The following is an 18,540-nucleotide window of genomic DNA, read 5'->3' on the forward strand; positions in this document are numbered from 1 at the left end:
CTCAAAACTGCAAAACAAAAGGACCCCCAAAAACCTGGGCCTCAAAAGGTAGCTCTTGCGGAATAATAGTTAGTCACCATACTTCTTCTGGACTGCTAATCTTTCTACAACTTGCAGTGTCATTGCTTACATATGTGTACCAAGACTACAATCTCTACAGAACAGATGTGCTGCCTAGAAACGTACAATAACGACTTCAGATAGGTTTTTTCTAGAAGGTACTTCACTGTTTGCTGTGGCTTCCCTCTTCAAATCATCTCAGTCATTCAAAACGATGATAAATAACCGAGAAAGGACAATGTCCAGAAAAGAAACACCAATATGAAATACTAAAAACTTCATATGCGGTTGAGAATAGCACAGTGAGTTGAGCGACTCACCTAAAACCCATCAATCAAAGGTTTGATTCCCAACTGAGCCTCCTTATATACAAACCTTCACAAGGTGATAAAATTAGTTTTACTGAGTTTTTATTAGAGGAGTGTCAGACAAATGATTTTGTGTTGCATACTAACTCAACAGTAATTTCAATTGTTAATGGAAAACAAGTCCTGTAGAAATGTATTGAGAACAATATTAAATTCATAGGAACTGCATTGAGAGCAAGGTTAATTTAATGACACCATAAAAAAACGGATAAAACCTGCTGGCGAAGCTATTAAATGGGTGCCACTATACCTCACAATGTAAAATTTAGAAACAATTGTGCTAAAAATATCCACTGTTCAGTAACGAACATTGCACTTTTAAAACAGAAGTTGGAGAGAAATAGTTTGAAGGTAATCAGTACTGAAATTAATCCTCCAATAAAGAAACATAGCAGGTGGAACACTAACTAAAATGACAATTTAAAGACTAATTTAATAATAACTTTATCCAAGAGTTTTTATAATTCCTCATGTACCTCCAGGTAAAAATATATAAAGCGTCAAGCAAGATAGTATTCTAGAGTAGAACTTAGATTTGAATTGAGCCACTCTGGAGTTACAGTTTACAGTAATACCAACACTGCTGTATCCAATGTCAGCTGTTAATCAGTATGTTGCTGTTGCCTACTGGTAAAAATGATGGTGAAGCCCAGGACTCCTTAGAAAAGGAGTACTAAAACATGTCTTCAAACATAGATACAAATCTGTTTGTTCTCCTGCTGCAAAAGAAGCATTTTTCTTATATGTCATTTGAATGTAAACAGCTGACTTCTGCTCCTTAATACTCCTGGAAGTTGCAGGTAGGTGACTGGACGAGGCCCACATAATATGATTTAAGGGAAAGCTAAAACGGCCCTTTCATGTACTGATCAATGATGGGAAGAAATAGAAAGTAGATGAGGGCCTCAAATTTTCCCACCAAATGATCCAGGAATTGTGTAGATCTCAATATGGAAGAAGGACTATATGAAGGTAAATGCTCAAAAGCACTTGATCTTTATAAAGGGAAAACTCCTTAGCAATGAAATCTTTGACAAAGTCGACTGCATTATGTCTACAAAAGAGGTTTCATATGGTATTAACAGAGATAAACTATCCAGGGTCCCAAAGACATGAACATACCATTTAAGCAAAAAGAGCTCTTGGCACCATCATGACTTTAGTTTTGGTTCTATACTTCAAAGTAGTTCACATCTCCTGATCTTACAAGCATTACCACGGAGGGATTTTGATTCTGCAGGGCATGGACCTCGGTCTATGGGCCATATGATTTAGCGTGTTCTTGCCACACCACAAGTCTGAATTAATCTTTACTCATTCTCTTGGTAAATAACACTGAAATTATGACGTAGTAACCTGCTCAAATCACCTCTGTGGTCTTCTAGTTTTATTTCTGGCAGGTCTCCTTGTTAAGTTCAGCCCACACTCACATTAATCAGTAAATATCTGAGAAAAAAAGAAAATAGATTTACTCCTAGCAACAACAAAAAAAGAAAATCTAAAACACTCAAACACTTGAAGAGAAAGTTAAAGTAAATGGCAATTCTGAAGAAGACTAGCTTTCCAAAATACTTCCATCAAATATTCCAGAAGAGTGGTAGCAACAAACCACGGCCTTTGATGCACAGTAACAGAGTGAAAAGTATGGTGGTAGATGGTCATTAAATTGTCCAGGTAGGTTTGGAGATCGTGAGCTTGGGCCCAGGTGTCAATCGAACAAGTAGATAAAAATTGGAAAAAAGGAGGAACATCAGTTGCAGGTATGATCATGGCCTTTCTTCGAAAGTGGTTATTTAATATGATCAAAATGACCAACCTACTATCTTCCTCATTTTCGACAACATGTCAAACATAGCTGTTGTTAAGATCTTTGGTGAGTTACTCAATATGCACTTCTGTTTTGATGGCTGATTTGTCTGTTAATACTCCATGCCTATACCCTTTAGTAACTTCCTATTCTTTGTGGGGCATTAGACAATGAAGTGTCCTGGTAAATATATTGCAGAATAAATATTAAGGTGGGTCTCAATTGGGTCAAGTAAAAAAACAAAAAAGAAAAAGACCACAAAAAAGGTATTTGATGTTTGGGGTGTGTTCTTTGGATATATTGCAGCAGATCTAGTTCAATATAGACCAGAACACCTTTCTGCCCCTGTATTTCTAAGACATATCACTAATATATTACAAATATGTAATAATTGTACACTACAGTGATAACTGCCTCTGAACCAAGTATCAAAAGACTAGCAACTGTTTTTCAACTAGTTTCTTTAAAACACAGACAGCACAAACAAATCACATTGATGACACAACACAAGTGGCCCAGGATGGGAGCACAAAGCGCTGTGAGCAGAGTTTGGAAAAAAGCGCCTTTAATGTTAGCCGTTGGTCGAATTCTGGCACAAGTCTGCAGCACTAGGTTCCTGAAGGCGAAAGTGTCAGCCAGGAAAGGTGTCCATTATAACTTGGTCAAGAACAGCAGGGACCCCAACTTTGTAGACCTCCATTGTTCAATCAGCAGCAAATATGGAATCAAGCATTCTCAGCCCAGCAAGAGAAAAAGAGATCCTTAAAAACAAAAAAACAGAAAACAGAAAAGAGAGAAAAAAAGACACCCTATTACTATTGTATTCGGATTCATATACATAGACTGTAGATGTTTTTACGATGAAAAGTTATGCTTCCACCTCATTCCTCAGATGACCACGCCATGCAGCCCTGATGAACTGGACGATACTGCCCATCACTCTTAGCCCACTCTGCATTTCACTAAGTGTCATCTTGTTACTAACAGCCAAACAAATCATGAATTTCAGGCAACTCATGATACAAATTATTTAAAATACATAATGCATAATTAAATCTGTCAAAAATCTTTGCACAGGACAGAAATAGCACAGGTTTTTCACTGAAGGAAAGGGAACTGGGTGTACCAGTTAGCCCATGTTACTCTTGCCAGAGGGTCTTGTACTTTGTCTCCACGCTCACTGAGAAGATTTGAAATGTTCACAGTTACACGGCAGAGGAAGTATTTAACCAGACAAAAAGATATAGCCCACTTGATAATGACCTAAATATGTGACTAAATGAGAGTGCATTTACAACTCATGGTGTCTGGAAACGAGCTGACTCCCCATGTAGGAGTCTTGCAGATAAAGTCCAGCGGACTATAAGCTGCTGGAGGCCGCAGACGCGGTCTTGGCTCCGAAGTATGTGCATGAAAAGATATCTTACATATTTGCTTGAGGCACTTAATTATTTAGCTGGTCTTGTTTTATATATCACTAACACATTTGTAGTACTACGTAGGATGACAAGATCAGTAACAAAATAAAAGCACATTCACACTGTTCACAAGAAGAAGACGGATGAGCTATTGTCTCAGTAAATAAAAACGAATAACAATGTTGTCAATGTTTTTAATGGCCTACTACAGCTGTTCTTAACCTTTTGACTGCTGTGGAGCCCCAGTGAATTATTAATGGAACCCAGGAACCCCCACAGAGGCATTACTAGAAGCCAGGGATTCTGGTGTAAGCGGTTTCTATGATCTGAACCTCAAAAAATACACAAAAGTACTGAAACATTGATACGCCAAACAAATACAAAATTTATGATTTTTTTAAATTTCATTTACAAGCAAAATATAGAAGAATCAAAAGTTTAAAGGGAAGTTTAGAGTTTTTCCAAATTTGTTTCCAAATTCTAAAAGACGAAGCAATGTGTTAGCATATCATTCTTTGTTGATCCCCCATGCATGCTCTCTTTTTGTCAGCACTTCAATTGAGGACACACATCATCCATACTATAGTCTGTCTGCTGTATCTGTTCTGCTCCCACAAATGAAACTAAGGATACCATCTTACATTTTAGCCTATATAAATTCCTTTATATCATATATGCATTTTTAATCTGCTGATACTTCATTTTCAAACAGATGAGGTCCCCTTGAGTAGGTGTGACAGACCACAGTTTGAAAACCGGTAGTCTAGAAGACTTAAGATCATAGCCCACAATCCTCTTTCTTATCAGTCTACTTGTTGCCATGCGACTTGCAGAAGTTCATCTTGAACCTCTTAAAACTGAACTGTGGTTCTAAAGTTGCTAGTCTGCCAATCAAGGGTTTCACTCTCTATGGGTCACCAATATATCTAAATTAGTTCGGATAGAGACAGATAACAGAGTCACTCCTTGTGGACTTAGTTATGGAGAAATGGAAAAAGATGACCACATTTGAGCTGTTCCACACCTGCCCGCAAGACATTAACTAGCTGGAGAGGAAATCCAGACAGAAAATTCTTGATATCTTAGGTGCACCAATAGGTTTAACAAGGACATTAGTCATTTAGAGAACAAGGTTATTCCCCACCTGAATCAGGTGTGTTACAATGTTGCAAACCCTTTCAGAAAACCTGGTTTGAAAATAAGGCATTATCTCAAGTATCTTAAAATTAAAAATATTTAAAATACTTTTTACATAATGTTGGAACAAATCATATAAAACACGTTGGCGATGATGGACTAACTCTGTCCTTCTATAGGCTGACACAAACAGTATGTCAGATGTAATGTAAATTGTAGTTAGAAAATAGCTCCTTAAAGTATACTTGAGGAAAAGTAAGAAGAGTACTTGAGGACAACCTTTTCTCCTAGTGAGTGAATGCTGCACTGCATTAAACGTCTACTGTGATCACCTTGGCAATAAACTACACTGGAAAACCTTATAAAAAAAAAGTGAAGGCACAATGGAGTATGCTGGCTCTGCTACATTCATCGAGACTCTTCCTTACATGCTTTCTAAAGAACATCAGATCCTTTTGGCAGTATATCTACTTGACTATACCAAAGTATTTAGACCTCCACCCAGTTACTTTTGCTATGATGGCGACAGGCTTGATTAGTGCATGAGCTGAGCTATAGAAAAGATTGTCCACTTGCTCCACAATCTGTTACCAACTGGGATCTACCCCATGCAAGAAAAGTAGAAGTTAAAGATACAGATGGAAGAGGGGAATTGGAGATCTACCGCATGACCAATATGGAAATGGTCTGAGTACCTGGTGTTGCAGAGTTATGCTATTTCATAGACATGAATCTTTAATCACAATATCTTGATAAAGGAAACTCTCTGGATGATGGTAACTGAGGTCCTGGATCACATACTGGGCTCAATCAGATAGTTGGATTGGCTTATTCACAAAGAATCCAATTTGTACTCAGCTATTCAAAATCTTTGATTCAGGATGGTGTGCATGTTGATGTCAGTGTAAAATCTAACTATCTCAAGAAACAGTGTTTCAGTGATCTTTCCAACTGGTTTTCTTTCTTGTCCTTGGAGCAATACCTCAGCAACTGTTAATACATCTGTCAGTTGAGGGATGTGTGGACATCTAGATGAATCAAGAGTACTTTCTCCTTTGGAGCTGAGGCCTCATTCAAACATGACTCAGCCAGATTAAAATCTGTTACCCTTACCTAGAGTTTAGGACAATATATATAACAAAACGGAAGCATAAAGACATTTTCCTCAATGAGAAACTACTATGTTGCAGTTCTGCTGTATTGATTGAATTTGGGCAATATATCCTTAGATCTTCTACCTTTGTGATTGCATGGGGTGGGAAGCATGTGCAGGCCACCAGTAATTTAAAATAATGCACTAATGAAATGTAATTTCTCTCTGGTGAAAGCATCAACTTGAGCTGGATGATTATCAATTTAAACTTCTCTTTAGGTGATCAGTCATGAAGTCCAGAATGATTATCACTGACTTAGGGAGAGGCTAAGACACAATTATCATGTTCTGGCTTTACATTATTAACTGGTGTGGATTTTAAGATGTCAGTGTCCAAAAACGTCAGGACCACATTAAGATTGTATGTTAACACCTTCTGCAAGCGCTGACCCCCTCAACAAAATGTAAGAAACTTGTTATACTTCACCCATTGGGATACTGAAGTACTCATCCTGTAGATCCACTGAATACAAAAAGCATTAAAACTGCACTGCATTGCCCAGGCTTGAAGCACCTCTGTCAAGTATCAAACTTGCCATCTGCAAGCATCAAAGGAAATTTCTATCTACAAGGCCTCTTCTTTCAAGGCGACTAATATCTGACACAGGTTGGTAGCGGTCAAGATTTGTAGCATTTAATGCAAACTCTGGTAACACAGGCACACAGTTAGAAACTTGTGCTATGAGGCTTCAAGAAGATGCCAAGGAAGAGGCTAAGAGCTGTATTGCAGACTGCTAAAAATTAATTCCACATATCAGTGTGACCCTGAATAGCATATTAGAAGGGACCAATGAACAGACCTAAAAGTATAGCATCAGTAGACCCCAGCACTGCATTCTATAAACATTGTACTAAAAACTGTAAAAAGGAGAGGGAAAAATAAGTTTAACTTTGAATAATAGTGATGAATTGCTTTTTAAATTTGGCTCTTGGTGCAGGAAGTAACAGGTATACCATATATGCAGATAGTATACTCTCTACCCAATAGATACCAGGATTGGCTCATTAAATCCTAGAGGCAAACTTCTTTGATTTGGTACAAAAAGGATTACTACATTCATTGTCACTTCATGCAACAACTGCAACGACTTTTAGATATCTCAATACAACCCTCATAATAGTCTTGTTCCATGTTTTTATCTCAGTCCTCCATCACAGCTTCCTGGGAAGCAGGTGTACTAAATATCCTACTGGTGTTCTGTTTAATTTTAGTGTTCTGCACCTTTGCATGAGGCATATTTCCAAGCACCCTGTTCAAAGCACATTTCATCTTCATTCTAATGCACCCATTTATTGTCACTTGTGACCTATTCCTTTAACAGTTGTATTCAAGTGATTCCTTTATTACTCACATTCCCTTAGAGTTGTCTTTGGCCTCTATTGCTTCCACTCAACATCGCCTTCTAAGAATTATAGATCCCTGGCTCCTGCCATAGTACCTCCATCGTTGACTTCCGCAGAGAATTCCTTGTTGTCACATAGTTCGACTGTAGGCAATGCCACTCTTTGCCGAGATGCCAGACCAGGGCAGCAGGCTACGAAGAAGAGTCTGTGCCTGCCGGTAAATTCGCTGGGGAATGGAACATGGGCTGAGGTTCGCTAATGTGGACCCAAAATGTTGAAGATAATCAGTAAACCATAGTCAAGGAAATCCCAAAACAAGAACATATTGAAACAGCAGATGAAACAACAGTCACATTTTAACAGAATTCTGCAGGGCTAGTGGGCTGGACATGACATCAGAAAGGTCCACAGAGGCACATAGTACGTCCCAACAAAACGTAGTCCCTGAATAGCATCTAGATGCATATCCTTCCATTTCTAGATTTGATACTTTTCCTGAGTGACGTCAGCGCACTCGCACTCCTAAGCAAAGCATGCGCTGCATTTGTTCACCCAGGACTACGAGAAGTGTACCAAGCACTATGCACATTCTTCATGGTGCCCTAGGGGTGTCACACCCACCTCCTTCCAATGAAATCCCTAACAGCATAGACTGGTGAGTGTGAGACACTGTCCCAGCTTACAGCATGTAGAGCTACAAGCTTCCATTTTGACCTGTGTTAATGTGTCTTAAAGACTAATTATGCAATGGTCGAACTGAATGCTGTGATGGGTAGCTCTTCTTCCTTTGTATAACCTTTTATGTATGAAGATAAGTGAAGGTGTGCCCTGGGGTACTGTGAAGGCCACTTTTGTCAGACAAGAGCAGAAGCCTGTTCTGGTTTACGTACAGTATACAGCAGTTGTGAATCCTATTCATTTCGGATATTTAAACAGCCAGCGCTGCACAAGACCATACAGGGTATCAGCAGTGGCTGTGTCCTCAGTATAACCTAGTCAGTTGCTCAGAAGTGAGGAAGGTCAATGGCTGCATGATCACCAACTTTATGGGGAGAATGCTTAACCTAATTCCAATGCACTCTGGGCCTAAATCTATGCTCAATGGGATTTAATATTCACTTTATAGGTATTCCAACTAAATATTCTTTCAAAAAAATCGAGAGACATGTATATTTTGTTCAAAATATCTTGAGACAGAATACAGAAGGTAAAAATATTATTTTTGGTATTTTATATATTTTTCAAACTAAAGTTGTACATAATATTGTTTTTTAGTTAGTGTACTTTCATTAGTTTTAAAGTTATTGCTCGTATTTCAATGTTTAAGTAAGTTTAATTTTTTCTGTTTCTTCAATTAATAGATTTTATGCGTGGGAAGTTTTTTAAATATTTAATTTTTAATGGATTATAAAATGTATCTGTATCAGTTTTAATTTGTAAATTATGTAAATACTTTGTAAGTTAAGAGATAGCTTAAAAGTGTGTTAATTGTTTTGGTAACTGGCTAATTAGATAATGGACTTAATTCGTTGTTAGCGGTTTTAATTATATTGGGTATTAATTAGATCATGTTTACTTTTTTGTATAATAATTTCATAGAGTTATTTTTAAAAAACAAAGTGTTATTTTTTCATCTTATTAATTTAATTTGTGCATACGGTTATTGGAGTTTTAGGGTTCAGAATGGAAATTATTTAAATCTATTTTTACATGTTTTACTTGTTATAATTGTTTAATAGAATTCTATGTATAATTTGATGTGTTAAATTTGTGTTTTTAGGGTTTATCTTAATATAAATGATAAAAAATTAACTATTTGTTTTTACTTGTTAAGATAAATATATTTTATGTTTATTTATTTTATGTATACGTGATTTATTTTGTTTTAATTTAGGAAAGGGAAAATTAAAACTCAGATTTCTAAAGTTTAACATTTTACCTTCTGTAGATTATGACATAGTGAGAATAGTAAATCTGACCCATCCAATGCACAACACTTTCCCTATTATTGCTTACGTTAGTGCCAGAAGAATAAATCTGACCCCTCCAAAGTTCCCTACTGTTGCTTATCCTACAGTAGGAACAGTGTACATGGCCCTTTCTGAGGGGTCATTCCAAAACTTGTTTTGCCTTCGCCCTCCTGTTTACTGAACCAATTTTTGTTGGCTATGAGGACTTTGCACAATTTACCACTGCTAACCAATTATTACATGCTTGGGCTCGCTCCATTAAACATAATGAAATTGGCTTACACCAAACGGATACATTTAATTTGCTTTTAAGTCCCTATTAAAAGGGTATTGTATGTACCCAATACCTGTAAATTAAAGGCTACTAGTGGGCCTGCAGCACTCATTGTGCTACCCACTTCAGTAGCCCTTTAAACATGTCTCCGGCCTTCCATTGCAGCTTGCGTCTGCAGTTTTAAACTGCCATTTCGATCTGACACAATAAACCTTTTGCCAGGGCTACATTTCCTTTAATTTTTTTTTTTTTTAAAGTCACACCTAGGATAGGCCCTAAACAGTCCATGGGGCAGGGTGCAGTGTATTTAGGACATTGGGCATGCACTTTTAAGTTTTACATGTCTTGGTAGTGATTAACCCTGAAATTTGATTATCACTATTGCAAGGCCGACCTCTCCGATAGGATAACACCAGGGTACCTTAATACATTTAAAAAGTGATAACTTTCAATTGGAAGCTGGTAGTTTGACATCTAAAGGTGAAGATGGATTTTAAGTCACAATTCTGAAAAAGTCACGTTTAGAAAGTTGGCATTTTCTTGTCCCAATTATTTGGTGCTTATAGCCTTATCCTGGGTTACATGACTAGGTGTAGCTGGCAGTTGGTCTTGCGTATTGATCCTAGACAGTGAGACAAAGGGAGAATATGTGTTGGCAGGCTGGTCCATTCCAGATTGGAATAGGGGGTTGAGCTGTCACCAACTACACTTGCATTTCACAAAGACTCTGCCTCAGGACCCACAACCGGTTTCTCACAATTTTTTTCTGCCCCCAGACAAGCTGAGGCCAGGTCAGGGAGGCAGGAAATTCCAAACACCTTTGGGGTGGAACCCATTAGAAACTTCTATTTGAAAGCTGGCACCAAGGATAAAGAGTGGACCCTCAGACACAACTCTTCTGCACAAATCTGGACCTGTGGAAGACTAAGGAGGACTGCTGTCCTGCTCTGCTACAAGAAGGACTGCTGCCCTGCTGTCCTGCCTATCTCCTGCCCTGCTGCCCTCCTGCCTGAGAGAGGATGACAGGACCTGCATCTTGAACCTTGAATCACAAGAATGACTCCAAAGGCTAGTTGGCGGGCCTCCTGATCAGAACCCCAGGGACAGAAAAGGCTCCAACTCTCATAACCCTGCATCAGGACTTTGCTTGCTGTGAGCCCTAATCACCAAGTCATGCTCTGTCAGTCCTGAGCCCTAGCAAGTGGTGCCTTGCCAGCCCAGTTGCAGTCTTCACCAAATCTGGGGTGAAGAACCACAAAGCCTCATCACACAGCTACAAGCTTAATTGGACCTGATAGTGAGCAAAGAAGAGCTCTGCAGAGCTGTGCTGCAATGATGGCAGCCTCAAACGAATAGATGCCGAGCAACGATGAGCCTCGCCACCCAGCTGCCAGCCCATCTGGAACCGGCGTAACTCAATGCAAAGTCTCAATGAACAGTTTCATAAGAATCGATGCAGCACTACTCAAACCAAAGCAGGCCCTTGCATCACAGTCCTCGCAGCTCTTCACTGGAACAGATGCACCACTCGGTACAGGACCTCGCATAGCAGCTCCTCGAATTAACAGTCAGACGACAAGAAGCCTCGCTAAGCAACACCCATGCAGACAGTGCACCAAAGAAATAAGGTACTGTCCAGCGGACTCAACAGGGTTCCTGTATCCGGCCCGAGCTCCATCACAATCGGCCTGAACTTGTGACTTTGTCCTGGTCGGACGTGACCAGATAACATCAGTTGGCACTTTGTGTTTTTAAGAACTATTTTATGTAAAACCTTTTAAACTGCATATGCCTTGTTCTATGAATTGTATTTTTGTTGGTTTGATCTCAAACTGTTTATTTAGGTTTACTATTTTTTTTAATTGGTGTGGGATTTTTCTTGGGCTGCATTTCCACTTCATTACTGTTTGAATACTTCACACACTGCCTCTAGGTTAAGCCAGACTAAATGCAGTTTACTTATGTCTTCACCCTGACAAAAATTGAGGTTGCTGCTTGAGTAGGGCTCACCTCTTCAACCAGCAACCCACTTTCATATATTGATATTCAGCAGTGAGATTCAATTCTTGGGGTTGTGCAGTGCCATAAAGTGATTTTGCATAATACTAAAATCCCAGTTAAAAAATTTCATATCACATTAAACCTCTTTTAAATACTTTTTTCCCTCTCAAATTGGTCATTTTTCCAAATTTAATTCCTAGCTCACCTTCATACTCTTGGGACTCTTGATGTTGCACCTCTGATACCTTGCCAGAATGGAAATGGATCCTTTCTGCCTATCAGAAGACGACATGAGGGAACTGGTCCACACTGATTACTTCAGCAAGGCTGAGCTACGGATGTTCTACAAGGAAGAGGCTGGCCATAAAAAAGGGGTCCACTAAGCAGGAATATCGGGATGCCCTGTATGCTTTTGAGGAAGCATGCTGACAGGAGGCTTCAACAGGGGACCAGGAGGATGATGTTCCCGAGAAGAAGGGTGAAGGAAATGACTTGGCAATAACTGCAGAGGACAGCCCACAGAGACGGAGTCCTCTCATGGAGCAATGGCAGGAAGCAGGGTATCCCTCCCATATCCTGTCTCCTGAAGAGTTGAAGGACAGACATGTTAAGATAGAACTGAAGCTGGAGTTAGCCGGACTGGCTGCAGAAGAGAAAAACACTGAGGCAGAAAGAGATTTAGCAAACAAGAAGGCACAGAGGGCCTTTGCAGAAAAGAGAATGATGTGTGCTCATGAACTAAGTCTAATGGAGCTGACCTAAAGCTCAAACAAGCCTCAGAGTCCAGCTGTAATGGTGGCGGTAACAACCAGTGTCCAATGAAGATCAAGCAGTCCTCATACCCAAAGTCCTGGTGTCCAGCTTTGAGATGAAGGATAATTCTGTTAGGTTTGCAGCCTAGAGCAGTGGTTCCCAACCTTTTGACTTCTGTGGACCCCCATTTTATCAATACTGGAGCCCGGGGACCCCCACTGAATCATTATTGGAACACGGGGACCCCCGAGGAGTCATTACTGATAGCTGGGACCTAATATTATTAAATGTTTTAAGCAGCCGCGGACCCCCTGAGGAGGCTTTGCGGACCCCCAGGGGTCCCCGGCCCACAGGTTGGGAACCACTGGCCTAGAGGGTATCTCTTAGGATAAATAAGGTCCTTAAGGAGGTTTGTTGGGCCAGTATGCGGAAGCACATGCCATCTGGAGGGAAGGAGACTTTGCTGATTTTAGTGGTGGCTGACCAGATATCGTACACTACCATAAAAACAGCCCTTAACACTAACTTTAGCCTCACTCCAGAAGAATACCACTCAAATTTTAAGGATAGTCACAGGCTGACTGGCCAGACTTTGGGTGAAAGCTTTCAGTGCCTTACTGGAGGAGTCCAGAAAATATACCAACATGCAAAGGGAGTAGTTATGAAGGGCTATATGATCTAACTTTGAGAGAGCACTTACTCAGTAACTGTCTCACAGAGTTGCACCAACACCTGATTAACTGCAAACTCACTGACCCGAGGGAGCTTTCAAAGAAGGCAGACCTCTGGGTTAGTACGGAGTATGTGAGAGGGTCCCTTGGAGTGATCCTGGGGAAGTGATGGAGAGGTACATAGTGACCCAGAGAGGTACCAGAACAGTGTGGGGGAATGGGTTTCCATACTGCTTCTAAGGACAGAATCTGAGGTGCTGGTGAGCGGTGGCCAAGTGCGCTACATACCCAACCCTAGTGCCTTGATTGGTACCAGCTGGATCACAAGTGAGGGTACCTCAACTGTACCTAAAGACCACCCAGTGGTGGAGCACCAAAGGGGTAGGTAGCCCCCAGATGCCCACTGACCGCATTCTGGTTACTATATTACCACCAATGTTCAGAGAGCTGGAAGGGGCGGCCACCAAGGGCACCCTGAAAGCTCAGCTTTCTGGGGGTACCAATCCTCAACAGAGGATATGGAAGACCAGATGGAGGGCCATGGGGAAGAGGGTCCCACCCCTACCATCTGCTCAGCCTTAGGGTACAGACCCTGGGCTGAAAAGACAGTCTCAGGATACTACCCAGGACTGGCGGAAGGTGGAGTGGAGGTAGGGTGCCTAACACTCGGGCTGTTGCACCTCATTCTGACAAACGTCTGAGGTCAGAGAACCATCAGAAGCACATAGGGAACTCCTAACCAGCCACAAGGCTTGAAGAGAGACCTACCTAATGTTTTCGCTTGAGGTTTCCATCTTGCAGTGGATGGCCCTGGACCTGCCTCCTGACACTGACAGCTGTCAGTGGCCTCTGTTGGTTGCCATCTTTATGGGTAGAGTTGGGTTGGGGACAGAAATCTGATTCAAGGAGCAGAATGGGCCACATGTCTTTTGTTGGCCATGGTGGTACTGTCTGTCTACTGGGAAGCATCTGTGATCAAGTTAAAGTTAGGTGCTTCACAGATGAGTCCACAAGTAAGGAGAAGGATTCTTCCTGGGTCAGTCCAGTGGCTTAGGAGAGTGTTGAGAGAGTGATCCAAGTGGGTTCAGAGAGGCGTAGTACTGCCAAGTGCCCCTGCAGGTCCTTTATCCATGTTCTATCACCTAACCAGGGAAACCTGCAGCACTCATTCTGCTATCCACTTAAGTGGTCTTTTAAAATTGTCTCATTTCTGAAATTGCAGCTCTAGTGCTCACTTTTAAACTACCACTTCGACCTGGCAAAATAAAACTTGCCAGGCCTAAACATCCTCTTAATACATATAATTCAACCTTAGGGTAGGCCCTAAACAGCCGATAGGGCAGTGTAGCGCCTCCATACCCTCGTGGGTGATTAGTGCGCTGTACAAATCCTGACTGAAAATGTTGGGCATTCCCTTTAAAGTTTTACATGTCCTACTTTTACATTTGTTTTTCACTCCTGCAAGGCCTAACGCTCCTATTGAATAGCATTGGCTTACCTTATTACATTTAATAAGTCGTAACTTTTAACTTGGACCAGGTAGGAATGTTGAATTTGGCATCTAAAGCATTGTAATTTAAAACTCTCTTTAATGGTAAATTTGGATTTTAAGTCACATTTCTGAAAATGCCACTACTAGAAAGTTGTCATTTTCTTGGCACAAATATGTGGTACCTCCAGCCTGTATGCTGGGTCACATGATTAGATGTAGCTGGCAGTTGGTCTTTGTGTATTGCTCCCAGACAACAAGACAAAGGAGGAATAAGTGTAGGCAGGATGGGCCATCTTGGACTAAAAAGGGGCAGAGCTGTCACCCACCACAATTGCACATCATAAAGACTCTGCCTTAGAACACTCACAAAAGGTTTCACCCTAGTCTTTGTGCCCCCAGGCACGCGGAGGCAGGAAATTCCAAACATCTTTAGAGGTGAAAACCTCTAGAAATGTCTCCTCTTTCAATGCTGGCACCTAGGATAAATAGTGGATGCTCCGACTCAAACTTCTGTACACATCTGGACCTGTGGAAGACTCAGGAGGAGGACTGCTGTGCTGTTCTACTGCAAGAAGGACAACTGCCCTGCCGCCACTCTGCTATCCTCCTGTCCGAGAGAGAAAGCCTGGACCTGCATCTTACAACACAAGACCACCAGAGTGACTCCAAGGGCTAGTTGGCCAGCATCCTGATCAGAACCTCCAGGACAGAAAAGGCTCCAACTCTCTTGAACCCTGCACCTGGACTCTGCCTGCTTTGAGTCCTAACCTTTGAAGGTGTGCCCCTCTAGTCCTAGACCCTAGGAAGTGGGGATAGATGCACCTTGCCAGCCCAGCTGTGATCTTCACCAAATCCAGAATGCAGCCATACAAAGTCTTGCTGCACAGCCACAGACTTCATCAAAACCAACAGCAAGCAATGCTCAGCATCCCACAGCCTTGCTGCACAGCTCCCAGCCTCAAAAGAATTAAAACTGAGTGACGCAAAGCCTCATCGCCCAGCAGCCAGCCCCATCAGAACAGTCGCGACTGCACACAAAACCTAGCTGCTTAGCTTCATCAGAACAGACACAGCAAAATGCAACCAGGTGCAGGACTGATCATCGCGGCCCCTTGGAAAGGACCCTGGATGACAAAGCCTCACAGATCAACGCTGTGCAAAAATGTGCAAAGCCATAAGGTACTGTCCAGCTGACTCAACTGGGTCCCAGCAGCTGGCCTGCGCTTCATGGCTGTTGGCCTGAACTTGTGACTCTGTCCCGGTCTGTCCCGATCAGATAACCACAGTTGGCGCTTTGTTATTTCTAATCGCTATTTTTACCAAAAAACTTTAAAACTGCATAGCTCTAGTTCTATTAATTGGATTTTTGTTGTTTTGGTCTCAAACAGTTTATTAAATTTTACTCTTTTTGTTTAATTCTTGTGCGATTTTTCTAGTGTTGTGTTTTCACTTTATTACTATTTGAAGTGCCAAGCTACCCGAGTGTTAAGCACATGTTAATTTGGGGTTTACCTGAGACTTCACCCAGACAGGAATTCTGGATGCTACTCAAGTATGGTTTCGCCCCCTCAACCTGTAACCCAATCTCCTACAAACAGTAAATCTGACCGCTCCAGAGTCCAACACTTTCACTGCTGCTGCTTACATTGGACTGGAAATAGTAACTCTCACCCCTCCAAAGTCCAATACTTATCCTACTGTTGCTTTACTTGGAGTAGGAATAGTACATCTGATCTCATCAAGGTCTAATTTGTGCCCTGTTGTTGGTCAGGATGGAGTGAGAGTAGTGAATTTGAACCATCCAAGTAATTTTTGTATATTTTTATATTTTAAATAAAAGTTTAATATAAATGTATTTTTTAATTGTAATAGTATCAGGTAAATATTTTAAAACATTGTATTTTTTTATTATCTTTTCATTGTATTATTGTTATTCTATTTTTAACTTTAACATGTAGTGTTTGCAATTAGTATATTTTTTATGTTTGGATAATTTTATTTTTCAAACGTTATGTTAATTTTTTGTGATCACTTTAAATTATACATTTCTAATTTCTATTAGTTATACCTCAATATATTTTTTTTTATAGTAGCAGTATTTAAAAAAAATGTTTTTCTTTTTACCCAGCTGTGAAAGCCTGTTGTACATTTGTTTCTGGACCTCCAAAATTACTAGACAACAGCACTATACAAGATAGTCATTATCTTAGTAGCTGCAAAAAATTTAAGATTGCAAGACTTGGTTTGGGTTGAGTGAATGCTGGTCACTTTTTAAATTCCTTCTTCCTTAAACTGACATACTTCAAAGTCTTCAGTTTTCTAGTGTCCAAGCTAGTGTATGCCTCAAAGCATGCCTCAAAGCATGCCTCACAAATATTATAATTTTTCCTAATGCCCAACAGAATAAAGAACTTATATGGTTAAGGCACATCTGAATTGAATAAAAATTAGCATTGGCAAATAAAGATGGTAATGTCAAAAATGACTTCACTGTTCAGAACAATCATGACCACACCCTGGCTTATGCTCTATACTAACTTCATGCTCCTTGATGTTGCTCTAGAATTATATTTTATCATCCTACAAAATCTAAACCCTCTGGACAATGGGATGACATTGTTAATGTGTACAGAGGCGCGGTTCAGTGTTACACTGGTAATAGCTCAATTGCATTGTTTGCACAAACTCACAATCGATCTCAACCAGCATAAAAAAATATTACATAGGTGCATGTTGCGAATCTCAAGACACTTATAAAAGGTCACTTTTCGGTGTCATGATTGAGAACTTTTCACCAAGTTTATAAGCCTCTGCAAGACACCTTTACAATACCAAAATAAGATTGCAAATCACCTGTTTGTTACAATTTAAAATTCGATGTTCAATTTCAGGCTTCTCTTTACTTTACATACCAATCACCCATAGATTCGAAAATACCCTACTCTATTATTTATCTTGCTTCTATTGAATTTTCTTCTTATTCTTATTGCCTATTACTTGCTTTTGCTTTCATCATTAGTACATCTCCAGATCAAAGCATTGTAGTATAATTGAAATAAATTTGTTTTCCTTCAACATCTATTTTATTCCTCTAGGCCTACTAACAGTATACCTTGCTCAAAATATTTTGTTAGCATGATTTTCGTTTCTCATGGTCCTCCGTGACCATGGCTTTTGATGTTTAATCAAAGTCATATCTTTTCATTGTGACTTATTTCCAGATACATACATTTTTAAACTGAACTGTTTTTTTCATTGTTACCTTCCTTGTGACGGAGCCACCAACCTGCAATCTGTACTGTTCTACTAAGGTATTCCTAGTGTTCAAATAAAGTTCATGTTAATCCTCCACAAGCTCATGCCCAGTTATTTTGAGATAAAGGCCCAGACAATTTGATGTTATGAGACATGAATATTTAGAAAGGTTCATTGCACTGTCACTGAATGACTCAAAATCGACTACCTCTGCATCAAAAGGCACCCAAGGATGTTGGTGTTGAGGTGGACTACAAATATCTGCTTCTAATTGTGATTGCAGCTAAATGGGAGAGGCCTTTGTTTGGCCTCAGGAAAAGGCTGTTCTGTTTAGGATTCTTGCTACGTAAGTAGACAAAAACAAGTTACCTGATTGAGACTGCACAGCATGCGGGATAGTGCCGCTTCTGAGCATCTTAAACTGGCTATGTCAACTTTCACTCATTACCTTAGAAAAGGAGAACCATAGCCCTCTATTTGTTCCATTTAAAATTATTTTCTAGAGTGGTATCCGCTGTCAAATATATTTTTTTGTGAAACTGATTCGGATTAATTTGCTGCATTAAAAAATAAATTGACAACTTCTGGTCATGTTTCAGTCATTTGCTTTTTAAAAAGGTGAATCTAGATTTGTTTTTAAAATTACGTATATTTGCAGCATCAAGCTAAAATAGTTATTTGTTCAAAAATGCATATGAGGGCATAAGGAAAGTTGGATGTGTGGGTAAGATACACTAGGATTTAGGGAACTGAAAGGCTGCAAAAAGAAGTGTGCATTGGGAGATGTGTGATCACATGACTCCAAAGGGCAGCTGAAGAAAAGATTAATGCTAGGGT

General features: G+C 40.2%; 1 protein-coding gene across 4 annotated transcripts in view; it reads right to left on the bottom strand.

Annotated features, from left to right (window-relative positions):
* Positions 1–453: 453 nt before the first annotated feature.
* The window catches only part of NAA60 (N-alpha-acetyltransferase 60, NatF catalytic subunit), a 98,556-nt gene continuing 80,469 nt past the window's right edge, over positions 454–18,540 (bottom strand). For 2 of the 4 annotated variants that reach the window (XR_011199098.1, XR_011199099.1), the window contains 2 exons: positions 7,296–7,574; positions 454–2,996 (listed from right to left, as the gene is read on the bottom strand). Coding sequence is in view for 2 of the 4 variants with exons in the window: in XM_069210437.1 (XP_069066538.1) it covers positions 7,418–7,574 (157 nt within the window). In the remaining 2 variants the exon portion in view is untranslated. The remainder of the gene's footprint in view (positions 2,997–7,295; positions 7,575–18,540) is intronic. The other 2 variants (XM_069210437.1, XM_069210436.1) reach the window with 1 other exon arrangement.

The sequence above is a fragment of the Pleurodeles waltl genome, chromosome 10 (genome assembly GCF_031143425.1).
Source record: "Pleurodeles waltl isolate 20211129_DDA chromosome 10, aPleWal1.hap1.20221129, whole genome shotgun sequence".
Classification (NCBI taxonomy): domain Eukaryota; kingdom Metazoa; phylum Chordata; class Amphibia; order Caudata; family Salamandridae; genus Pleurodeles; species Pleurodeles waltl.